The 26,826-nt window shown below is 43.4% G+C and overlaps 1 protein-coding gene across 1 annotated transcript in view; it reads left to right on the top strand.

Moving 5' to 3' along the window:
- The first annotated feature begins 1,642 nt into the window (after positions 1-1,642).
- sdc3 (syndecan 3) overlaps positions 1,643-26,826 on the top strand; it is a 48,457-nt gene continuing 23,273 nt past the window's right edge. The window contains exon 1 of the mRNA XM_050034428.1: positions 1,643-2,142. Within this exon, the coding sequence (XP_049890385.1) occupies positions 2,089-2,142 (54 nt within the window). The 5' untranslated portion in view covers positions 1,643-2,088. The remainder of the gene's footprint in view (positions 2,143-26,826) is intronic.

Below are 26,826 nucleotides of genomic sequence, written 5' to 3'. Positions count from 1 at the left end.
TTTTCTTTAAAAATCAGAAAAATGACACCATTAATCATGGCCAGAATTTAATATTTTAATTAAATAATAATAAAAAAAGCTATTAGGTGCTCCAAGACTTTCAAATTTCTGACAGTCCTTGGACACATTATGTTTGAGGAATGCTTCCATCAGAAAAAAAGATCAAATCTGTGCTTAAAATGGTAATGTTTAATTAATATGACTTTATTTTATGTCTCATTAAACATTTAGCCAACGTAAACCATTTGCACAAACTAACCAGCATGCACCATGAAAGAGAAAACCCAACGTTTTTTTTTTTGACTCCAGAATTTTGTCTTCAACTCTTAACTTTCAAACATCACAGGGTAAGTTTCAGAAATCTAATTACTAATTTATGTTGGAGTGAAGGTCGTGCATGTTCTGCCAGTCACTCAGAGAAGGTCAGGAAAAATATTTGTAGCTTTGGGGAGGATAAAAAAGAAAAGTAAGTCGCCTTCTTCTCTGATAAGTAAAGTATGAAACTTAAGACTTAACTTTTCCTAAGCTGAGGGACTTACCTAAGGGTGTTTAACAGAATCCCTTACAAAGTTTCCTTAGCTAAGTAAAAATGTTGAGGCATTTACTGCATTGAAAAAGATTTAACAGTGGTAAAATACTACAGTGTCCATGATAACTATTTGTTTGCTGATACCTTAAGTCTTTTGTGCAATGATTTACCTAACTTTAAGGGATTAGTTACTAAGTATAAGGCCAAGATAAGAAGAAAACCTTAAATACTTACGTGAACATTTTAGGAAACCTGAAGGAAAATGTTTTGTGCAACTGATTTTACTTTAAGAAAGCCTTATTCTGAGGGTTTTTACAGAGGGTTTGTTCATGTAACATTTTATTCCAAAAAAAAAAAATGCTGTTGAGTATAAAAGAGATATCCCAAAATCCCTCTGTAAAGGCCTTTTACTCTAATATGTCAACAAAATGGCTTTACAATGGCTTTATGTTCAGATTTATGCCCTGAATATGTTTGCAAATTAGCTATACTATTCAGTTAAGATAATACTTCATTTGCATTTTTAAGCATACCATTTAAGAAAACTTGCATAATTATTGCCTCGTTGTCAACTGGGGACGTTTCATGGTGATGTAAGTTAAAAATTTTACCTTAAATAATGTTTATGTTGCTTGCAGGTGTCATTGAGCAGCAGCGACACAAGTAGGCTACAGTGCGAGTAGCGCATTAATATTTGTTGTTCTGACGTAGGCACAGGTGTAAGCTCATCAGGAAGGGTTTTTTTGTAAAGACAGCTTTACAGTGACTCAGCCAATCACAGCGCAGCACCGCAGCTGACCTGTAAAGGTGTGTGATAATGGCGCGCGGCCAGCCGGAAACACCTGCGCGCCAAACAAAAGGCACAACGAGGGAGCAGCCATGAGAGCCCCGCGGTGCGCGGTGCGCCATGCCTCCTGCATGTGTGCTGTGTTTGTGTGTTTAAAGGGCTGCGGGTGCCTAAACGAGCTGCAGGGGGCATCCTCGCCCTTGCTCGCGGAGATCCCCCCCCTCCCCTATACTTTTAACACACACACACACACACTATACGCTCCCACACACACACACCCCTCCTTCTGCCAGACTCCCAGGCCAAGCAGCGTCGCCATACGGAACATCCTGCCCTCAACGGAGAGGGGGAGGAGAGAGAGAGGCAGAGTGTGTGTTCACAGAGAGGCTGTGTGTGTGTGTCTGTGTGTGTGTGAGGAGACAGAGACGAGGTCTGGCGTCTCCCGGTAGTAAATCTATCAGGTCTCGAGCACAGAAACTCGGAGGAACAGACAGAGAAGAGGGAGAGGAGGCCTCGCGTTGCTCCTCTTGTTACCTGGACCAGCAGCGGCAGCAGCGCGTAAAACCTTGGATTAAAAAGCCCGACTAGAAGGACGGATGGTCGCGCGGACGGGCTGCGCGCTCTGAAGTTGGACAGACTACCGAGACACCGACAGCGAGCGGCAGCAGCAGCAGCAGCAGCAGCGGCAGCAGCAGCTTTTGTCTCCCCCCACCTCCCTGAACCCCGTGAAGGCAGCGGCGGCCCCGGGAGGCTGTGCCCGCGCACCCCGACTATGAAGCTGCCCTGGCTACTGGCGCTCACGGCGCTGCTCGCTCACACCGCCACGGTAAGCGCCAGCCTCAGATCCTTTGTTAACCGGGGAGCTCTTGGGCACATAGGAGCCAGGGCAATTTTTACTGTGCTTGCGTGCATGAGTGTGTGTGTGTGCAGTGCGCGCTATCATCAATGAGACAGTGACGGCTGGTGATCGGTAGGAAATCCTGCACTCGACCTACTTATCAGCCCTTATTGGCCGTCCGTGACTCCCGCTAGGGGGGCTGGCGACTCCCGTGCACCCCACCCCCCTGATTCTCTCTCTCACACACACACACACACACACACACACACACACACACACACACACCAGCCTTTGTGTCTCAGTGTCGGGGTTTATTGTGGCCCATGTCCCCTTAAGTCAGGGGGTGTGTGCGTGCATGTGTGTGTGTCGGTAATTAGCGGGTAATCTCTAATTGAGCTTGATTACGGGTCTTTGTGCGCTGCCTCGGTATGTGGTGTCTGTGGCACCGGCTCATATCCTGCCGTTAATTTGGGGGGCTCCAGTCATACTGCGGCTTTAACGACTTTATTACCGGGTAGTCGCGCTATAGGACGTGTGTGCGTGTGCGTGCGTGCGCGCGCGTGTGTGTGTGTGTGAGAGAGGGGGGTTAGATGTCCGATATCCAACCTGTAAGGTGCACGCTCCTTTAACTATCAGTTAACGGAGGCTTCATTGTCCAAGTGCCAAGATCCGACCAGGGGCATCCTCCCGTTATAACCGGAGGCGCGTGTGTGTGTGTGTGTGTTTGTGGCGAAAAGTGGGTGGGGTAACGGGGACGTTAACGGCGATGCGGTGCGCGAACGAAGGCTTGGATGGAATGATGTCATCGGGAATCGCGAGAAGGGAAGCTGATTAGGAATGCGCGAGCCCCCCTCCCTCCCCACCTCCTCTCTGTTTCTCTCCCCACACACCTCCTCTCCGGAACCATCCACGCCGAGCTTCACGCGCCCCACCATAGCACGCCCACACCTTCCGTTACCGATTAATCCAGATTTATCCTATGAGGAGGATGGAGGTGGAGGAAGAGGAGGGTGGAAGCTCATTGAATCATTGAGAGAAAAGGAAGCAGGCACTGAAATGCAGATCTGCTTTTAGATGTAAATATACAAATAAACATCCTTTAAATTATTCCCTCCAGTCTGTGTTACTGCGGCTCCACACTGAGTTTATAGTACTCTTCATAATACTGCATGATGTTTACCTGTTTTTATTATACCCTCATTCATGGCCGGATTATGCCGTTAAAAGCTTCGGGCCTAAATGTGATATAGGGCCCCTTCTGACACTCAAATTTTCTGTCGGTCGGAGAACCCTCCAAATCCCGTTTCATATGTGCGTCCACCAATGTTGAAGTGAAACCTACACCCTTGGTGCAATGTTTAAATACCATGTTGCCTCCAAGCATCAAATGATTACTGACATGGCGTACTGGACACAGGCTCAGGGGGCCAAAGTGTAAGGGGGGCCCCTTGTCCTCACCTGTGAAATGTCACTTAGGGGCGCATTCACACCAGGATAGTCCGGGGGAAATTTCACACCTTCATTTGGTTCAGTTCACTTTCATACTGCACTTTTTAAAGCGGACCAAACCGTCTGGACAGTGTCACGCAGTTGCAACAGCTGCTCGTTTGGGGGCAGTATTGCCCGAAACGACGACTGACCAGGAAGAAAAAAAGCATGAGGAAGAAGAAAACCCGGCTCATCGATTGGCCAGGACCGAAAATGGAAATCCATCCCCTTCAGCTGGCTTGGTCACCACAAAAACCCCAAACACCAAAATGCAATGCGCTCTACGTCACTTCCTCTCTTCAGTTCGCTGGATAGTCCGTTTGCAGTTCCCACTGTAAGCGAACCGCACCAGGGTTCATTTGCAAGTGAACAGAGTCCCCCAGTTTTCCAGCGGACCAGGGTTTGCTCGTTTGGTCCGCACCAGAATTTGCATGAGTGTTCACACCACTCCAAATGAACCGAACTATCCGTGGAAGCGGACCACGGTTCGTTTAAAGTGGGCCAAAAAGTGCCAGTGTGAATGCGTCCTTAAAATTAACATGTACAGACCGGGAAGAGATTTAAAATGACCTTAAAGAGATGCAAGGAACTGCAGAGAGACACAAATAACCACAAGAAGGGGCAAAACAACCACAAAGAGCCACAAAAAAGACCAAAGAAAGACACTAAATGACCTCAACGAGACACAAAACCACAAACAGATGCAGTGCGACTACAAAGAGATGCAAAACAACGACACAAAAGGAGGCTGAACAATTACAAAATGTGCATGTCTGGCTTTTATGTAAGAGAGGTGGGGGGGCTTTTGTGCATTTGTGCCCAGGGGGTTCATTGTCTGATAATCCGTCCCTGCCTTTAAGTTGCCATAAAGTCCGCTGCTGTTGCTGGAATGATAATTTAAGATCCCTTTTTCTTCCTCATTGAAAAATCCCATGACAGAACTTAATAGGAATGTGTTGCACGTGAGCACGACATTAACTAAAGCAGTGAGGCTCTTTAAACTAGATTTTGACACAAGATTTTGACTCCGCCAAAAAATGGAGGACCTACCAGTTGATATTGTATTTTAGTGATGCAGATTTGCTAACCGCTTTTCAAATAATCATATTAAAAAATAATTTTCCCGCAGTGGACCTTAGGCTTTTTAGGTCCCCTCGAGGTCTGTGGCCTCGGGGCAGCCGATCGCCTCGCCTCGCCTAATTCATCGCTCAGCCACAATATTTGTATTGTCAACATGTTATAGTTCCTTTGTGCTGCTTCGACTGTGATGCTCCACTGGTTTTGGCAGGGGTTTTCAACACTACTCACACAGACACACACACACACACACACACACATACACACACAGATTATTACTGGGTCAGTCGGTTGCAGTCTCTGCCAAAGATCCTTGGCCCCGAGCTGACCTAATCTGTCTTTAAGTGTACAGATGGAGACAGGTGTGACACATATATACACATGCACACACACACTTAAATATACACCGTGTTAGGAGCGCACAGATGGATGCAGGTGGTGCTTGAATTGGTAACACACTTCAACAGTCTAATAATTGCAAGACTCACCTCAAGCAACCCAGGCCTTTAACACACACACACGCACACACACGACCCTTTGGTCACATTTGCTGACAAGATCTTTCTTTAGATGGCTCTTGGCTTGAGACCAGCCGACTCTTATGTGTTTGCGTGTGTGTTTCCTCTGATGAGTGATCCCCGGTGTCATGTCTCAGTGGGTATTTCCTGTTATCGGAGTTGTGACATCATATCCGGGCGACTATATTTTACATCGGAGGCTGATTTTCCCACAGACATCTGTTGTGTCCCATGGATAGCTAGTGTGTGTGTGTGTGTGCGTGTGCGTGTGTGCATCCATCTGCCTCCGTGAGAGCGCTGACTGTCCATCTGTCTGTGTGTGGGCTCAAAAATAGTGAATCTTTACTGCCAAAAACTTGTTCTCGCCAGCCCTCACTCCTTGAAAAGTGTGCGCGTGAGAGTGTGTGCGGCGGAAAAGTGTTGTGTTCTGGAGGATCATGTTTAACTCATGGAATGAATCAGTGTTTTGTGCCACCGATAGCCGACAAAGCCCCCCATAGAGAGACGAAGAAAGAGAGAAGGAGCAAGAAAGAGGAAAAAATAGCCCGAGCGAGGCGGATTGAGGGAGAGTGTGGAATGTGAGAGGCAATTTGACACAGGAAGTGGGTCCTTCTCCCGCTCCTGGAGGACAAAGTCCTCTCACACACAAACGCACACGAGCTGGCAGGTAAACCCACTCCTGGTGTGGAGGAGATATTTCAGGTGTGTGTGTGAAAGGATAGGTGAGAGTATGGGGTCACCTTGCAATGGATAGAGGAAATGAAAAGGATCTAGGTTCATATCCGGAGCTGCATTCAGAGGGCTGATGTCTGGAGGTGAGCGTGGACGGAGAGAGAGAGAATAATGACAGCCTTCAGTGAGAAAAACATCTCCCCCTCCTTCCCTCTGCCCATCTCCTCCCTTTTGGATATTTATGTGTGTGTGTGTCTTGGATGTGTACACATGCTGCTCACCCATATCTGAAAGCAATTTCTTATCACATGGGAAGGACCGGCGTGGCAGATGTGCCGCATTTGACTGAAATTAGTTTTCCTTTCTTGCGGAGAAAGTTTTAGAGTCCGATTCAACTCGGAAGGAATGGAATTTCCCATTTACTATTAGACTGATAACAGCGTGCGGGGACGGAGGAACCTGCCTGCACAATACCTGTATTTCTGTGTCCTCCCTCTGAGCTGAAAGAACAATGGGAGCTGAGAATCTGCGCTAACTAAAAGCTCAGCCCGGTGAAGAAAACTATCAATTGGGAGTGAGGATAAATCAGAAGTTGTCATTATTGGGCCCGAGGGAGCACAAAAGACCTCGCAGCAATCTCTGCGACCTTTAGAGGCCCACCATAGACCCATTTAGGTTGTTTTTAGGGGGGACAGGGGATCTTTAGTTGGAGATAGCAGGTTAGCAGTATATGCCACACAGCAGAGGTGTACATCAACCGAAAGCTGGGAACCTGATGATTCATTTGGTGCCAAATTTAACCATTTTGACACTTGAAAACTGATAAAAATCCCCCCAAAGCACCAATTCCAATATCAATTCAGTATCAAACATTTTTCTGTAAGAATTGCACTTTTCTGTGATTGGATTGCGAGTAGGGCTGCAACTTACCATTATCTTTATATTCAATTAATCTGCCAGTTATTTTCTTGAATATCCAATTAATTGTTTTGTCAGTAAAATGTCAGAAAATAGAGAAACGTGCCCTGTCTAATTTCCTAGACCTCACTAAATGTCTTAAAATGGTATGTTTTATCCAACCAATAGTCCAAACATCCAAAACTACTCAGTTTATTCATGTGTATGACAAAGAAAAGCATCAAATTGTCAAATTTAAGAAGCTTGAAAAGAGCTAATTTGGCTTTGTGACTTAAAAGAATTACTAAAATCATTTTTCGATCATCACAATAGCTGCCAATGTATTTTCAGTTGATAGACAACTCAATATTTGACGAATTGTTGCAGCTGTAATGGCGAGGATTTCTGTTCATGAAACTGCTGAGAAACCTTGTTATTGTTAATATACCCATGAAAGCGGTACATCCTCTGAATGCCCAAGGTCTCTAGTTTGTGGCTGTTAAGTTTCACAAGGCTGTTATTATTTCTCGAGGTCACAATGGGTTATTTTATACAGTGAGGTCAAGTTTAAAAAAATGCTCTGACTAGAATGTTGTGAGACCACGGGGACTAATATAATCATCATACATTTGGACTCATTGAATCCACATGAGTCTCTGCTTTCCAGTCACGAGCTATTTATGTAATTCAGATACTGTTAATGGACCCCAGCATGCAAAAAGCTGCATGGGATTATCCTAAAGTGGGCATGTCTGTAAAAGGGGGACTCATGGGTACCAATGGAACCCATTTTCATTCTAATATGTTGAGGTGAAAATGGTTACGCCAATTTTCCATCACCAGAATTCATCTTAACATTGGAGCGTTATTTAGCCCCTTTTCCGAGAAGCTAACATGACAAAATTAGTACCACTAGATGCCTGAGGTTGTCTAGTTTCATGTGACACACTGCCTTTGCTGGCTTAAAATAGGGGCGTGCCACAGCCTCATAGAGACAGTAACGTCAGCCAAGATCCCTGTTGGTCCCTCGGGTCTCCTAACATCTAACATCAAACTGCATGCCGTGTCACATTTAGGTGTCACAATTTTTGTAAGGTCAGACGTATTTTATCTTTTGAACGTGCTTCAGAATTAATCCATGCTTTTATAGGCTACATTATTGTGATTCATTATATTCCGGCCTGAGCCTGGGTGCTGCAGCTTGTTTGCAGAAGGTTCAAAATGCTGAAGCCTGTCTTCAACCAAAGATAAAGTGCAGGAAGTTCATTACTCCAGTGTTGGCCTCGTGCCATTGGCTACCAGTGGAGTTTAAGATTCAATTGAATATTTTAGTCGATAACTGTCAGGCGCTACATGGTTGAGCCATGAGTACATAATGTAAAGTCCACTAGACATCCAACTCAGTTTAAAAAGATACATCAAGCATTTGCTGTCTTCGACTCCATAAAAGTTTGGAACCTCTCACTGAGTAGCAGGAGGAGCCAGATGTTGGAGACATGTGGGGCTCAGCCTAAACCTAGAGGGGGTCTGGGGGCATGTTACTCAGGTTTTTTTCCATTTATGGCAGCTATATGCACCATTTTTCCAAGCCTGTTCAAAAATAGAATGAAAATAATCTATAAATAGTTTTGGAAAAACATAACAGTTGCCAAGAAAAACCCTTCCTGTCGAGCCTACATCCTATTTTGTATCTAATTGTTTCCCAGCTGTCTTTGTCACTCTGAAACGATAACACAACAAGTGTTAAGGATGACTAATTTTCACTCCTGCCTCCTAAAAAGAAGCACAAATTGTCAGGGCGCCCATTAGCTCACCTGTTAGAGTAGGTCTTTGTCCTTGCCACAGCAGCTATGGGTTTAATTCCAACCTTTGCTGCATGTCGTCACCCCTCTCTTTCCCCCGTCACAGTAACAGCTGTCCTATCAATTAGAGGCAAACAAGCCCTAAAAAGTATCTTTAAAAATTTGTCTGAGGTCATTATCTTAAAGTTCCATTACATAGAGTATGTGGAAAGGACACAAAGTTGTCAAGCTGTGTGAAGCCACCACCCTTCGAGGCCTAGGGAGGTAAAGCTCACAATAAAGCAAAGATTACAGAGTAGTCTAAAACTTCATACAAAAATGTGCACTTGAACTTTTCTTCTTTCCTTTCTCATTAATCATCTCACAACCCCTCAGATTGATCTTGTGACCGTTTTTGAAGGGCCTAACCTCAACTAGCTCCACCTAGATCATCTAAAATAGTAAATACTGCCAATACATTGGTGCTTGTACCAGTCAGAGAGGCTTTTTACAGCAGAATTAGTAACCTAACTTGATACCTTGGGTCCTTTTAGCCATTAATATTTTTACTGAAAGGATTTAAATGCAGGCATTTTACTTGTAAGTACTTAGCAGTGTTGGTTCTTTCACATATCTGAAGGACAACTGCTGAAAAGGTGCAATATAACAACATCTTTACTTACAGATACCCAGGCTGAGGTGCCATATTGTTGCACTCTCTAGTCTGTGCAAATCTCTGTTCACACTGCCAGTCACAGTTTAGAAAGTACCTGTTTTATTCAATCATTTGGCTCCACAACATTGTGCAACACTAAACTCTCCCCGTGGAATGCGTTCAAGTCATCCCACGAATCAGAAAGAATGCAGCTACAGCCTGAATTCGTCCAGCTGGAAACTTTGGCTCCTCTCATCACAACCAGCAACACACACACACACAAGTGTCGACACGCTTGCTCACATATATGCACCGATGCACATTAACATTAAAGTCCTGATTATCTCACACACATTCTCGCAGTGCTAGCGAACAGTCGCGGTGGTGTGCAGCAGTTTTGTTGATTCAGTGAGTCAGAGGGAGACGGAGAACGCTGGAGGTGTTTTAGGTAGGTCAAAACAGGCTAGAAACACAGCTTGTGTAGATACTAAACACACACACGCACACACAGAGTCTCCCTTGCAGTAATTGGGCAGCACTGCGCAGACATACTCACATACATATTCTCTGGAGAGGGGGGTTAGATGAATATAGAGAGAAAAAAGGAAGGAGGGAGAGGAGAGGAGTGGAAAAAGGGAGGTGTACAGAGCACAGGATAATGAGAAGGAGGGAAGGAGTGGAAAGAATAAAATGGAGAGAGGTAAGGATGGAAAAAGAGTTAAGGTAATGGCGAGATGGGGATGCGAGATAGCGGGGGAAGACGTGGAGGAGCGGAAAGGGAAGGAGAAAGGGAAACAGATCGAGCGATGAGTGGTCGAGAGAGGATGACAATAGATGGGGTAGAGCCCAGAAGCTGAGGGAAGGACAGGACCAGAAGTGGGAAGAGACAGTGGGAGGCGAGAGGAGGAGAAGATGGGGGATACTGGGATATAGAGAGGGAGAGGAGGAGGATGAGGGGGATGGAGCGAGGCCAGGAGGATGGAGATGGAGGGACGGAGACGGAGCCAGGATGGAGGGATGTCGAGTGAGAAAGTGAGGGTGGGGGGAGGGAGGCGTGCGCTGCTCATTCCCAGGAGACTGTGCTCTACCTGCTCTCTCCGCGGCCGTCGCCATGACAACCAGCATGGCTGCCGCTGTCACAGCTTTATCGCCCTGCTCTCCTCCTCGTCCCCTCCCTTCCCTCCTTCCTCTCTCTCTCTTTCATTCTGTTTCGTCTAGTTTTTTTCCTCCTCGTCACCTCTGTTGCTTCTCTCATTCACAGCTTTTTATATCTCATTCTCTTTTTTCTGACTCCGTGCTTTTACTTCTTCCTCCCTTCTTTCTGTCTCTTTTTACTGCTCTCTCTGCCTCTTTTCTCCTCTTCCTCATCTCCTCTCCTGTCTGTCTGTTTCACTACAATAAATTGAAAAATATACAAGTGCAGAGAGGGCTTGTGTTTCACTTTTATAGCAGTGTGTGTGTTTGCGTGTGTGTGTGTGTTTGAGCTATTACAGGACTCTAAATTAGAGAGCATAAACGCAGCACCGGCTCCCAAAACCACAAAGCATTCTGGGATTTCTGTGTGTCAGAGATTTTGCTATAAATGAAAACCTCAAAAACAGGGCGCCTCCTTTCCACTACAAACCTATGAGTGTGTGTGTGTGTGTGTGTTTGAGGATCACAGATGCTGCCTCCCCATCATTTTTCACTCACGTCATCCATGTGTGTATTTGTATCTCTTTAGTACCACTCTTTCTTTCTTCACACATTTCTATAACGACACAGTAATTAGGTTAACGAAGGGCCGGATGGGCGGGGTCACGCAGGGCTGAAACCCAATGCGGTCCAATGGGAATGCAGGAATGTGTATTTCCCGTCAGGCAGCTGATAAGAGCGGGCGCAGGCCGCGATAAGGCCGGCCTTCACACTCCCGATCAGACCCTGAGTGTCGTCGCTGAGAGGCCGCCCTCCATCTGACCTCCAGCACGCAGCTCCCTCCATCTCCCTCTCCATCTGTTGGCCTGTTTGTTTGTTGATGCTAATTTTGTGAGCAACTTTACATTTACACGGTTTTGTTACTTTTTTTTTTTCAGCGCCGATTTGAATCTGAAAACTGAGTCTGTCAATGAAACAGTTAGTCGTTAAACTGGGTAGTAGAATAGCTGGTCAGCAGAACCATCAAGATCTTGGAAATCGTGGTTTGACAAAGGTCCACTTAGTATCTTCTACTGGAGCATTGAGACAAATCAAGCAATCTTCATCAGCAGATGGGGTTTTCCTTGTTGTCATGGAGATGGATCTGCAATGATTAGTCAATTAATTAGTCGAAGGACAGACAATGAATCTTCTTTAGTTTCCAAGTTTTCTAAAGTAATTTTCAAAGAGAGAATGCAAAGCATCCTCTGGCTCCTTCTTCTAAAATGTAAATATTTGCTGGTTTTCTAAGTCTTCAGTGAAATCTACTGATTATCTCTGAGTGTTGAGACAATGGCGTACATTCTGTCAGACATCTTTTTTTATACATTTCTGATACTTCATGGACTAAATTGATAAAGTAAAATAAGCCCTGAGTTGTTGCCAGAGAATGATAATTACCATCAATTCTGTTAGTCAAATTTATTTTGGAAAAAAAAGGCCAAGCATTTGAGATAACCTGGTGAAAGGCTGCTGAAAGAATTCTTCACCCACAAAATGAAATCAATTAGTCGAATCAATGAAGAAAACTTGTATTGGCTCCAGTGAAAACAGTGAACATATTGATTTGTTGATTGATTAGGGACCACTCTCACAACTCTAAGTAAAAAAGTTAAACTTATCTGTGCTCTCATCAAAGCCAGACTCCATCTCTTTTTTAGTGAAAATGCATATGTTAGAGAAGTACTGAACATATGACTGAATTAATGAGACTTGGATCATACTGCACAAGATGTGTGAGTTTGTGAAACAGATGTTTTCATGCAGTTTTGCTGTTAAATGTGGTTCCCAATTAATCAGTCAATCCATATGTTTACCGTTCACAGTGGAGGCATGTAAGAAAAACACAGTTTTCTTCATGAATTTAAGGGAACACAGTGTGACTAATTGATATACAAATGGTCATTTTGTGGGTGAGGACTTGTTTTAATAGAGGAGGATAATCAGCCATAAAAGATCATTAGTAGCAGCCCATGATCGTTTTGTCAGGCTATTAATTAACAATAATTTTGTGGCTCCCTGGCTAAGGTGTCGATCGTCACAATCTCAGTGTCCCCAGTTTGATTCCAGTGGGAACCTTTACTGTGTCTCATTCCCCATCTCTCTTCTGTAATTCCCTATCATCTCTAACTAATACTAATGGCCAAAAAAGAGGCAAACATTTTCTGCTTCCAGCCTCTTAGCTTTGATAATTTTCTGCTTCTCTCTGATTTATATCTTTGTGAGTCGTCACTCTGTTCTCTGAAAACTTGTGATGGCTATTTTTCACATTTTACAGACTAAACAATCATCCATGGACATTTGTCAGGCACTGATTTGGCCATAAAATGATATGTTGTATGATCAGCTATATACTAAAATAAACAAGTGATAAAATCTTGGAACCAGGTTGTTGCTTTCATGCCAGTCGACCACTAATGAGACCAAATCTTTTCTGGTTTCAAAGCTCTGATCAAGGAGCTTGTTTCCTTGGCTGCATGTCATTGGTGGAGACGTTTTTGACTGCCTCTGGCTGGAAATGCTATCACTGTTCCTCTGGGAGCCCGTCTTTGAAAATGGCCACTATGGCCACTCAAAGCCTGCTAAGTTTGTTTGCACTTAATGGTGGTAGAGAGTGCTCGTAAATGAAGACACAGCGGAAGATAGAGAGTGCGTTGTCTCGGGGGATTGGTCCTGCAGGCAGAAGGTAAAGATCAACTAAAATGGGAACAACGTCAAGCCGTGTCTAAACGGAAGAGATTTTATGTGCGTGAAAATTTGAATGGCTTGTTGTAGGGTGATACATTTGTACTTTACTTCACCTAACAGCTTTCATGTCTCATGGGGTGTTGGCAGTTGCAGTGGAAGACGTAGAGTAAGAAAAGCACAATGAGTCACAGTTCGATCTTTCCAAGATACATGCCTGCACATGATTGGCTATATAAATGTTTCTTCATCCAATTTGTCATCTCTTCATTTCATCTCGTCTTTGATCTGTCAGCGTCACAGTTTCTATTTTCAAACACGATCTTCATGTCATCTTTTCCTCTGATAAAGCTGAGATTTTGTCAGTTTTGATTCACGGATATCTGTTTCTGATGCATGCATTTCATCAAGGCAGAAATTGAATTAATTAGTTTTAGTTTTGATATTAACTGCGTTGTCAGTCTCATTGAAAAGGGCTGTAACATTTCATCATAATTTCATTAGGATTCACACCGTGACAGAAATCTACTTATTTGCATACTGATGTGTATGACCTGTGTGTGTGTTTGTGCACTTAACTGGTCATCTGGCTGCTCACTTGTTTATAGGATGGACACAGGAAGTGAGTATTTATAGATCCGGCCTTCAAGCTTCGATTCAGGAGGGAGCTTCCTGAGTGGAGCACAAAGAGGGGATTTTAAATAGGTGTGTGTTTTTACGTGTTTACATGGTGAAACGGAGGCAGAGCAGGCGATGAAGGAGCACAGGGAGGCGGCTTGTGCGAACGAGAGCGAGAAATACTGTGTGCGAGAGGCATGTGACTGTGTATGTGTGCGTTTGAATTATTTAGCCCAGTGTCCCGACAGAGGAGTGAACGAGGTCAGGAGCTCATTGCTGCAACGTTTTTCCTCTCTCCATCAATCCATCTCTACACCCTCCACCCACCAGCCCTCTTCCTCCTCCTCCTCCTTCTCCTCCGTCGCTGCAGAGCTCCTCTTTTATTCTGCCCATTTTAATAAATAGGAACTTAGTAACAAAAGGCTTCTCTTATATTACTCATGTCCCTTCAATTACGGGCAAATCATGAGGGAAGAACATCGATCCAATTAAATACAGACACTAAAACCCGCTGTGTGTGCGTGTGTGTGTGTGTGTGTGTGTGTGTTTGTGTGGACTCTCTCAAGTAAACCTTTGAACCCCAGTGCTTTAAAGGGCTCTTTCAAAGGCGTTTGCAGTCTGAACGAGCCATTGAAGCTAATGAGCTGTGTGTGAATGTGAGTGTGTGTGCTGCAGACTGAAAATGTGTGTGTGTGGTTGGGCGGGCAGGGATTCGGTAATATTGCTTGGTGGTTGCAGCAGGCTGTCTTTCCCATAGGGCCTTTCTATTAACACCTCCATGTGCATGCACACGCTCACACACACAGTCAGCCACACACACGCACACGTTTGCAGCAGCAGGTGATTCATTCTTAATCTTTCATTCCAACAGTTGTGGATTAACCCTAATCTTAGCCAGCAGAGACCCAGGTCTGAAAGGCTGACTGACACTGAGAGTGTGTGTGCGCGTGTGTGTGTGTCCTCGAGTGTATTGTTTATTAAGCTGTATGTGTGATGAGATAATTGTTTCCCATGTCGGACTGAGTGGGGTGTCTGTCTGACAAGACATGATATGACTGAGGCAGACACACACGACAGATTGACAGGTCACACAACACCGAAACATTAGACACAGCAGGAGGAGGAAGAGGAGGAGGAGGAGGAGGAGGCGGTGGCGGTGGCAGCGGCAGTGCTGATAGAGGACAGGCATGACTTCTCCTGACATTAATTCCTTTTCTGAAATTTTAAGATGAGCTCAGTCACCCTGAGTGTGTGTTGCAGTTGAACTCAGTTGGGTTGCATTTTACATTTAGGACGGTAATTATTTTCATAATTGATTAATTTGCCAATTCATTAATTCAAGCTTTATTTATACTCAGTAATAATGACATCGAGTCAATTATTAAAATGAAAAGGAAACATCAACAAAGAGATATAGCCTACAGACAGAGAAAATGCAGTTACATAATAAGAATAATACAAAGCCATTAAAGTCAAGATGAAATGAAAAATGCCTTTTAACCCTTTGAGATCACATCCCCAGTCACATTATATACCAAAAAATGCCCCCTAAAAATCTGTTTCTCCATGTTGTTATATCAAATCCAATCATGTTTTCTTACTGTAAAACAGGAGATGACGTGTGTTCACGTGAGCCAGGACCAACCACTTTTAACCAGTAATATCATGACAGCCATCCATCAATCCAAATCTTTAGCAGCACAGAGCTAAGATTAAGTTAGCTAGTGAGCAACAGTAGGCTATGCCAGTTTGTCTTTTTACCCCCAAAACATTGTGGTCACAAGCTGCAGGCTAGACTTCATTCAATTTGAGGAAAGTGGTATCTGTGAGAGTGCCAGAGCATTCGATGTGCTTCGTCTCTCTCCCTGATGGATGCTGCCATCCTGTTGGCATTACACCGTCGGGGCCTCACTGTTATCACACACCCATTTTTCCATCCTGCCTGTGTATCCTGTTTCACTTGGAAATACACGACACCGAAGCTAGACTATTACTACTCTAATATGTCGTTTCATCTGGACATTTCAACTTTCTGATGTGGGAAAAGCCCTAAAGCCCTAAAATTTTGTAATTAGGGTAGATAATTTGATAAATTAATATAATTAAATGTAAAATTAAACATGTAAAACAATTACAAGTAGAGGTTGGGAGGTTTATGATTACATTTTTTGAAATATCCAAAAGGTACAAGTGAACTGATCATAAGGAGATGCTGTAGTCTGTCCCAGGACCAGTTAAAAGCAGTTTTTCCATGTTCAGCTTTAACTCATATAACATCAAGCAAAATTCAGTCAGAAGAGCGTGTCTGATAAAGCTTGCTCAAGGAAATGTCATACCGTTATTCCAGCTTGGTGTTCTCCATAAAATGTATGAATACGGAATGGGGGGCGCTGTTGTTCAGCCATTAAGCCGGCAGCAGAGGTCGCAATGGAGCCGAATCGACGAGTAAAATGACACTAGATGCCGACACACTTCACACCCCTTTTGCTTCCAGAACACCACATGCTGTCTAAAATGAGCCCCCAGGAATGGAGCTTAGCTTTGAAGACAATCTGACACATTTTGGCAACTATAAAGGACTGAGGCTTGACAACCAGACTAAAAGTATCATCATTCAACGGTTTGTGTGATATCCTAAGAATCAGCGCCCCATGATTGACATTACATACTTCACGATAAGTTACAGAGGTCAGTTTCAGGTCAGTAAAGTTACTGTGGTGAGGTTTAGGAAAAGAAACATGGTGACGACGCACCTTAGAATGACTTTAAGTTCATTCAAAGTTCACATTGTTCTTAACATCGGTCTCCTGGTAAAAGTCCTGTGCTTTGTGAGCCATCCACCAGCCCAACCTGCCTCTTTACTGGATTACTTCCTTATTTACTCCCATCAGCGCATTGGTCATGTCATTGCAGCCTTCCCAAATAATGTGGGGTATACGCAAAGTACTTACGTAGGATATGTCCGAATTTTGGTGCATTTGTTAACGTAGTAAAAAGAACAAACAGTGCATGAGAGCCTCTTCTTCAATCTTTCACCCCTACGGTTGAAATGAAAGCAGTTTTACCTCTATACTGGCTGCTGCAGATGAATTTCTGTCGGTACAAAATAGTATTAAGGCTCAGGCGTCATGGTAGTCTGGTGGTTAAGAGGCATACCATAGGCTTTGATTACAATATCCCCAGTTTGATTCTTTGTTGTTGTTGTTGCACAATGTTTCCATCCTCCTGTTCATTGTAATACCCCGTAGTGAGGTTCAATACCCAAGCCTAATTGTGATGAGAAATATTTGGCTTTGTAATCACAGGACATAAATTGCATCTTAAAACCTAACAGCTCAAAGGAAATGTTCCTGGAAAAAAAAACTGAACAAAGCAGAGAAGGTGTGGCGACAGATTTGAAAGTGATTAGATATTGTGTGGAGATGGAGGGAGAGGAGATTTGAAGAGAATGAAAGGGGAATCAGGTCAGAGGCAATCACAGACAAAAGTGATATTAAAGGAGGGGTGGTGGCTCAGGTGCGGCAGAGGAATAGAAAAGAAAGAGAGGCAGATTGGAGAGGGGAACAAAATGCAGCAGGCGTGAAGAGGAGAGGAGGGGAGAGCAGACAGAATAGAATTTGTTAATATGTAAAAGTGGTAAAAGGATATGAGTAGCTCATCAGAAAAGAGCGTGAGATGAGTGGGGAGGGACTAGCTTTAGGTGGAGTGAAATGATAAAAGAGAAGAGGAGCTGACGAGGAAAATGAAAAGGAGATGGATGGAGAGAGAGAGAGAGACTGGTGGTTAAGGCAGGAGTGTAAAGAGCTTATAGCAGCTGAGACGGATTGAATGGAGAGAACAACCTGGACAGGATTACACCGAGACAGAAGAGAGAGGAGGGCTGTGAGAGCACGATTGTATCATAACCCATATATCTCCCTGTCCTCCAGTTACACATTTCCACTGGTTTACTCCAACGCTGACCACTTTGCCACGCGCAAGCTTCACAATCACACTTTAATTAAAGCGAGCACACAGTATCAAGGAATTAATGATCACCAATTGTTATACCAAGCACTGTGGAGCTAATCTATGTGTTAGACAATCATTCTCCAGCCATTAGTTTCTTAAATCCACCTCTTAATTAATTAGTCAGTGAGTAATGTTGCCTACCGAGGGATGAAGCTTTACTGCTAAAGCACAATCAGCGATGGATGAACACGCACGCACCTGAAGCCTGGTATAATATTTGTTCTTCAGATGAGGTGATTTAACAGAGGCTGAAGGAAGATAACGCCGTCTCAGTGGCAACAGGGAACTCCTGTTCTGCACATTTTACCCATTAATCCTCATTATCTGCTTGCTTACACCTACCTGCTTCATGCATTTGTAAAGCTGACAATTTGTGGTTTGAGGGGGAGTTACGCGTTGGAGTTATTTATTGATGAACCACAGTTTATCCCACCGCTACAGCAGGGGTTGCCAGATAGGGTCGGTGAGAACAGGTTTTTGGTTTTGTCTCTTAATAAGCCTGACAAGACAAGACTTCACTTGTTACTCGCCAAGGAAGCAAATCAGCATATTCCCCAAAATGTTGAACTGTTCCTTTAAAATGTGACCCTCCTCATTACTAGTTGCATATTCGCTGCAAGTTCAGCTAAAGTGTTGAACATTTTAAGAGGCCTGAAGATGAAGAAGTAAAAAATAAATAAAATAAAAACAAGGAGGAGTCGGTATTAATAATCCCAATTTTCTTCACTTTTCTATCTTCTTCATACTTAATTCAACACCACAGTAAGAAGCTAAAACAAAACAATAAATCCCATGTACTTAAACACTTACTCCTTTATTAAAAACATTTAAATGAAATTTAATTTAAGTTTTATTTATCCCTGATGATCTGCCTTAAACACAAAGTGGTAGTCCATGTGGGCTGATTAGAGTTTGTGGGCGAGGAAACATATTAATATACAGCCTATAGAATACTAACATATTTATTCTCCCTTGTTGTTGTTGTTGTTCGGCACCTATAAATGTAAGATGTGACGGTTGGTCTTTGTGGTAGGATATTTGTCTACTGTGATTGGATGGCTGGTGACGAGTGCAGCACTTTACCCAGAGTTTTTCAACTCTCGGCGACGCCAAACATGCAGCACTCATTGCAGACTAAATGGTCGTCACGATGCTGGCGTTTGTAGCACAGTTTAATTACGTGGCACTACCATTGTAAAGAATTAAAGAAGGATGCGTTTCTTTTTGAGGAGCAGAGACAGAGTTGTCACTGCAGCTGCACTTGTTGACTTCTTCCGCATGTTGCTGTTGTTCTTCCGTGCTGGAAGGCGTTTTTCATCCTCCTGTGGCGTTTAACGGCAGACTGCAGCACTTAGGCATGAACGCTGACCTGTCACGTCCAGCAGATTTAAATCCCTGGTACCTACAGATCTGGAGAATAAGAAGTACTGTCATGTTTTTAGAATTTTGGCATCCAAACTTAGGTATCACTTCTCTTGACTTCACTACTAACAAACATTGATGAGGATAATGCGCTCGTTTCCAGATCAAAATGCATCCGAAAGTAGTGAGGGTGCACTCGTAGCTACAGTTGGGGATGGCATCGCCTATAACTAGCTACTTAGCTAGATGTTTGGTGTAATAGTCTCAACATTCGTAAAGTCTGTTTCACATTTGATCATGTCAAGTTATAGTTGACCAATCTATGTAAACTCACCACTGTGTTAATGCTGGTCACATAACCTTTTAAATGAGTCACAACTTTACCATGCACGTGCATCATAGTTGCTCTCTGGTACTTTAACAAATAGTACTACTCTCCTGTGTGTAATGCAAGAGAGTGTAGTGTCTTATTAACATGGGATCTCTGGGAGAGTGGGTTTTAAAGGGTTAAACATCTTGTGACCCCTCCGAAAGGGTTAAACATCTTGTGACCCCACCAGTGTGTCCTGACGACAGGCTGGGAGCCACTGTCATGTAGGATCTGATAAATACAACCATGTCAGATGATACAAACTGTAAAATAACATCCGCAGAGACAACACATGAGCCATTCATTGATGAAAAATCATCTTGACAAAGCAAATGTCTCATTTCCTTCCCAGTTCCTCATGCTGGCTCATGGTTCGTTAAAGTCTTCTGACACTGATTCGTTAGAGTTAATCAGTATCTCATGATAAACATCTGATTAGGTCACAAGCATTCAGCCTGTGTGGCCCATTAAGACAGAGACCATATGCTGCGCTTGCCTTATCGTGAGTTCGCTCCCCCGCCAGATCTCACAACCTGCGTAATTAGTGTTCGATATCAAGAGCTGTTATGATACATGAAGAATCAATCGACTCTCTGGCCGCGCCGACAGTCACTTGGCCCACGGTCATTGGCTGGAGACCGCTCCAAGGCTCCGGATTGGCTGCCAGTTTGCAGAAAGTCAGTCAACCAATGGGAAGGAGCCAAGAGAGCGTAGCAAGGTCAGCTGCTTAGGATGCCCCTGGAGCAGCAATTTGTTTACCTCCTCTATCTGTGTGTGTGAGACAGAGAGAAATGGAGGTATGGCATGATAATAACATGCATCATGCCCTCTGCACACACACTCGCAAAGGTGCATCTCTCCATCCCAGATTGAATTACACAGGGCTGATTGGATTTTTCTCCTCTGCATCAAAGACAAAAACACTCCTCTCTTGTTCTCCACCCCCCCTGCCTCCGGCTCCATCCATCCCATCATCACTATCCGCTTTCTCCTCTCAAGTATTCTCCATTTGCACCTTTTTCCTCTCTAAAACTCTGCCTCGTATGCATTGATTTCTCTCCTTCTCCCTGCCATTCCTTCCTTAGGGTCTGTAAAAGTCGCATGACTGTCATTAGCCTGATTACACAAGCTGTAATTATGTGACGCTGCCTTGTGATTCACATCACTGTATATGGGCAGAAATGTGATTCTCATCATCGGCTGTTTGTGTGTGGATTTTTTAATGTGTGTGTGTGTGTTAAGGTTTTCGATTTAGGGCTGAGAAGAGACCATTGATTACCGTTCCTGAGTGTACTCTGAGTGCCCCTCTCTCTTGCTCTCCGCTACACAAAGGCATCATGGTCCGTGGGGCGCTCTCTCTCACACGCAGCCACATTTCTGAGCCCCTTTTGAAAAGTTCCTTAGAAACACGAGAAAAGTTCCAGCCACAGGCGCCACGCCCTCCCACTGGCCCTGCAGAAATAGGCCCATTGAGCCAGGCTGTAATCACACACACACACACACACACACACACACACATACACAGTGGCACTCCCTGAACACCATGGACAAATCTAATACACACACCCTCATCAGCACACAAACACACGGCGGCGTATTGTCGAGTGTGGGAGCGGCAGTTGTGTCAGAATCTCAAGGCATTTCTGGCAGCAGGACAGTGACACACACACACACACACTCGCACACACACAATCTCACTCAGAGATGCATGTTTCATAAGGTCATATATAATGGAAGAGGATTCCACGCAGAGAGGCCTCGTGTGTGTCTGCGTGTGTTTCTGTGTGTGTGTGTGTGTGTGTTAGCCTTGAGATGTGGTCTTTAATCCTGTTGGATTGTCAGATTAGTGTAACAGCTGGGTCCTACACACAGATATACATCTCTCTGCCTCTCTGTCTCTGTATCACCCCTCCTCCCATCATACTGCTCCCCCATACTCAGCCAGGAGTAGAGAGGATCTACAGTATGCATTAATGTGTGTGTGTGTGTGTGTGTGTGTGTGTGTGTGTGTGTGTGTGTGTGTGTGTGTGTGTGTGGGTGGCGGTCTCACAGCTCCAGTTCATTACACAGTTTCGGGCCAGCTGATGTGTCACTACACAGTCATGTGACCTCTATTGAGTCTGTGGCAAGGTTCAGTGTCGGCTGCTCGTTTTGTCGGAGACACTGAGACATTACAGGTTGAACACACCCCGCCACCGAGGGTATTCATTTACCCCTTTTATAGCTGTAATCCTGGCATCACCTGTGGTTACCATGGTAACGGAAAGTACAATTTAATACTACAGGAGACACTCCTTGAGCAGCTACGTTGTCAGGTGCTGATGTGTCTGTTAACAGTGCAGCCAAACAAACTCAGGTTGCTTTAATGTGGAATTCAGTTAATAATAATTTCACGCGAGCCCGGCGTCATCAGACCAATTTGCAAATGTACAAGCTAAGCCGTTTTCTCATATGATCTGCGGACAATGTCAGGAGAATAAGGTCAGGACGTTGTCTGAAATTTCTCGTTCAAACATGGAGCACACAACAGGAGATGGTCCACGTAAGGAACATTTTGACCTACTGGAAATACTCTGTGTGGTTTAGGTAAGGGGTGGCACCTGGTTAGATCATACAGGAGGCAGGACATGACGCTGATTATATGGCGGTCACATAACCAGTTCATAATTTGGTCGTTACCAACCAAGTTTTTAGCCGTTCCTTGAATTTGAAGGGTCAGCCCTTACTGACTGAAGTTCCCAAATTTTGTCATTTCTCCACATCCTTTTTCTTCATCAGCAACCATTTGTTTTCTTCTGGTTTCGTGTGAGCCGCTTGATATGAACGTCATCAACATGCCCACTCGCTCTTGGTGAATTGCTCTATTCACACACGGGCTCAATCGGACATAATACAGACTTTGTACTGGGAGTTGGCAGGGTAAAGTCTGTTTAATGTCCAATCCAGCTGATTTGGACATCTCACATACAGCTGTTCCAGGTAATGTCTAGATAATTTCAGGTTTGCAGTGCGTGTGCTTTTCATTCCCAAGGGGCGTCATCAACGGCTGCAGATTAAAATGCCTCTGGATGCAACTGGATAGACCTTAAACCAATCATAGCAATGAAACGTGATGTAACACTGAGCGACAGACAAATGTAAGCAGGCTACGCAGACATAGGCTGGGATGGTGTAGCGTCAATATGTGAACAAATTTAAAAATAGTCCCTCAACAGAAAGTTCTACATCAGAGGCAGCCATCTTGGTTGTTTTAGAAAATGCCTCAGTGGCACTCCTCTTCACTAAGCTAGGTCTTTACATCCTGTTGTTTTCCCCTGAGCGAAGGTGTATCAGCCATTAATGACGTCATCAGGTATTTTGCGTTTCCTGTCAGTGACTCTTTCACAATAAAGCCTCCCTGTGTTTCACCACATTTAATGAGAAGCAGCAGCAGTAGGAAGTGTTCGATTTGCATTAGCTGTAACCTAATAGGGCTTTGATATGGCTGCAGGGAAGTGAACAGTGAGGCTGATATCAGTGAGATGAAATTACATAACACTGGTTTACGTGCATGCATTGTTTCCTATGAACCCCTCGTGGTCAGGTCAGCAATTTGAATCCTGTGTGAGAATGGCACACTCCACTACTTCTAATAGAACTACAACTATACTATACTTACACTTATACTTCGCTGTAGGCCTACTACACTATGTTGTACTGTACTGTACTATACTATACTATACTTCGTTGTAGGCCTACTATACTACATTATGTTGTACTACACTATACATCGCTGAAGGCCTACTATACTGTACTATACTATACTTCGTTGTAGGCCTACTACACTACACTGTACTGTACTGTACTGTACTACACTACACTACACCAAACTGTACTGTACTATACTATACTATACTATACTATACTATGCTATACTTCGCTGTAGGCCTACTACACTACACTGTACTGTACTGTACTGTACTGTACTGTACTGTACTACACTACACCAAACTGTACTGTACTATACTATACTATACTTCGTTGTAGGCCTACTATACTACATTATGTTGTACTACACTATACATCGCTGAAGGCCTACTATACTGTACTATACTATACTTCGTTGTAGGCCTACTACACTACACTGTACTGTACTGTACTGTACTGTACTGTACTGTACTATACTATACTACACTTCGCTGTAGGCCTACTACACTACACTACACTACACTACACTATACTATACTATACTATACTATATACTACACTATACTATACTATACTATACTGTACTGTACTGTACTGTATTGTACTGAAGTATACTATACTTCACTAAAGGCCTACTACACTACACTATATTGTACTGTACTGTACTGAAGTATACTATACTATACTATACTATACCACACAGAAAGATATGAACAAAACACAGAATCACAAAATGTTGGTATTTTGAGTAAGGGGTCAAAATGTCTCCTCATGAACAATATTAGTATTCAAAGTGCTGTAAAGGACACATTCTCTACATAATCAGTGAAAAGAAACCAGATTCTATTCTGTATTTCAAGCATATTTTTTCTTGTGAACCTCTGTTTCTCAATTTGAAGACACATTATGATGTCCATAATCAATTTTATAAAAGAGGGAGGGCAGGCAGCCTTCCGCCTAATGAGGATTAATCATCGCACTAACAATGAAGCAAATGTAAAAGCCTCTGACTGATTTGAAGTAGTGCTACGCTCTGTTGAAGGAACACTGAACATTGTCATGAATGAATTTGGGTCTATTGTTTTGTAACTGATATATGAGATAAATATTGAAAGTCTCTCTGCATGAAAATGGACTTATTTTCTTTCAGTGATCCAGATGCATGATTTTTTTCCTCCTCTGTGCACCTGTTCTATCCCTGCAGCTCTCTGACCAAGCCATTCACTGTACCATATACCATATTTAGCAAATGCATGACTTTCCATAAGGGCATTCATCACTTAGATCATCTTTGTCCTTATAACTCAGTGGAGAAAGATAATATTAGAAAGATAATATTAGTGCTTGGATGCTTTTCAGCTGTGGTTTGGTGCTGCACGGGGACAGCTTTAGGGCCAGAGCGAGCTGGAATAACAACCTAGAGCCAATGTAATGCCATCCTCCCACAGGTTTTGTACAGGGAATTAATACGGCCAACGTGGCTGCAATTTTGGATCAGCCACAGTAGCGCTATCAGGAATTTGATCGGCAGAAAAGACTAAAAATAGTGGAAGGAGAAAAAGTGTTTCACTCATTTCCTGGCTGTTGTACGAGCATGTTTACAGGTTTTGCTGGGTGGCTCACATTCATTGGTCACGGGGAGCACTCGTGTGTGAAAAACTGAGACAAACATGCTGGAAAAGATCAGAAATGTGTTTGGCAGGGGACTAAATCAATGTTTCTACCTTCCCACTCAGCGCCACTTACAGCAGCATGTCCACAAGGATCTTTTTGCTGTTGAATAGCAGTTTTAGATGACTACATATTTAAAAAATAACATAAGCAACATAAGCAGCACAAATATCAAACATTTTGTTTGTTAAATACCCCAAAGGAGTCTGAACAGTGACATCTAACACGCTTTTTATATTAATCACCATGTTCTGTTATTTAATCCGAGACACCCATAACCACTTCCCATCTTTTAAACAGCTAATCAGTGTAAAATTGCTCAGCGGGTTCTGTCTTGCAAACACAAAGTGATGCCTGCTTATGACCCCCTGCTGCAGCTGTTACTGCAGAGAATCTCTTGACACTAAAAAATGATAATTTAACTTAAAAATCTGAAGCAATTTCACTGAGCTTACTGCTGAAAAACGAGGCCCGGGGGCTGAAAATACTTATTATTTCACAGGAGGAGACATTCATCACAGACATTAAAACTATGACAGTAAATGTATGTATTAGGAAGAGTTGGAAAATTATTCTGATGGATGCTGAATGGATTTGACCCACAGGGTGAAACTTATTATATATCATTTAATGTGTGAAAAATCTTGCGTTCTTCTTCAGGGTACAATCCTTTATTTTTTTTTTTTAATATTTTCTAATAGCATCACAGTTCTTTGTTGAGTTTCAAAGTTTTAACAGTGAGCTGAGAGGAAATGATGTGATTCGGAGGCACAGTCAGAATTATTTAAAAAAAACAAAAACTGATGCATTAGTGAATGATAGCAGGGGATCCTGAGCAAGATTATGAAGTTTCAAAGTGGCATTTATCATAGGTGAGGGATTTATAGATCACATTGTAACCTTAATATCAACTATGTGTTGATACTTAATCTGAGCTGCTGTAGATTTTCATTATACTTTTGTTTATTTTTTTCCTATTACAGCTGCACAGTGTGCAACGTGCCCTAATACAATGGTTTCTATGATATCTAAGAACACATGAAGTTAAGTAGTCTATGTTTAGGAAAAGACACATGGTGATGACGTACCTTCAAAACGACTCAAATTTCACTTGTTTCCACACAGTTCCTAACACCAGTCTCCTGGGGGAAAGTCCTGTGTTTTGTGACCCATCCAACACCCCAACCTGCCTCTTTACAGCGGCTACTTTTTTTGTTACTTCATGCATTGCTCACATAATCGCAGCCTTCCCAAATACATGGGGTATACACGTATTGCTGGCTCATCTCGTGGTATATATGTACGAATTTTGGTGCTTTATTTTGTAGGTTTATGTATGAACAGTGCATGAGAAAAGCCTGCAGTGCATACCAAGACTACCAACCAAGACGTTTCCATTCACCTATTTTTATGCATTTTCAATTTGCACATAAAAACCTGTGGAAAAGCAGAGATTTTTTTTTTGAAATATCGCAAAAAAGTTTAAAGCTTGGCTGTTGATTAAAGCAAAATGCGACAAAATCGACATGTCCCCCAACCCATACAACCACAAAGGTTTGTTTCTACCCTCAGAACCTACAGAAGCGTAAATAAGTCAGCCTTGACTTGGTTTCACACAGGACATGAGCAGCAGTTTCCTGGGTCAAAGCCCTTTGTTTGTTTGACCCACCGATCCACCCCGCCTTTCTCCCTCCACGGACTTTGTTGCTCTTATTTCACCTGACTTCCTCCTTTGCTCCCGTCATAATAACTACAGACACCAGAGGTTGTGGGCTAACAACAAACATAAATAGGGATCGTAATGAGCAACTTATACAAATGACTTATGGTGGGTTTTTTCCAGGGAGGACAGGCTCCAGAGAATGTGATGCAAACAGACTAAGCAGATAGATCAAGACTTATATGAAACATGTTATGTAAAGGTCCACGAAAGAGGAATAAACATCAGCTCTCACTTTAATTTTCGGCCTTTTAAGGTCAGACCGTCACTCCTCTAACTACCGCCAC

This window comes from Epinephelus moara, chromosome 22 (genome assembly GCF_006386435.1).
Source record: "Epinephelus moara isolate mb chromosome 22, YSFRI_EMoa_1.0, whole genome shotgun sequence".
NCBI classification, from domain to species: Eukaryota; Metazoa; Chordata; class Actinopteri; order Perciformes; family Serranidae; genus Epinephelus; species Epinephelus moara.
This window is presented reverse-complemented; position numbering and strand designations above follow the sequence as displayed.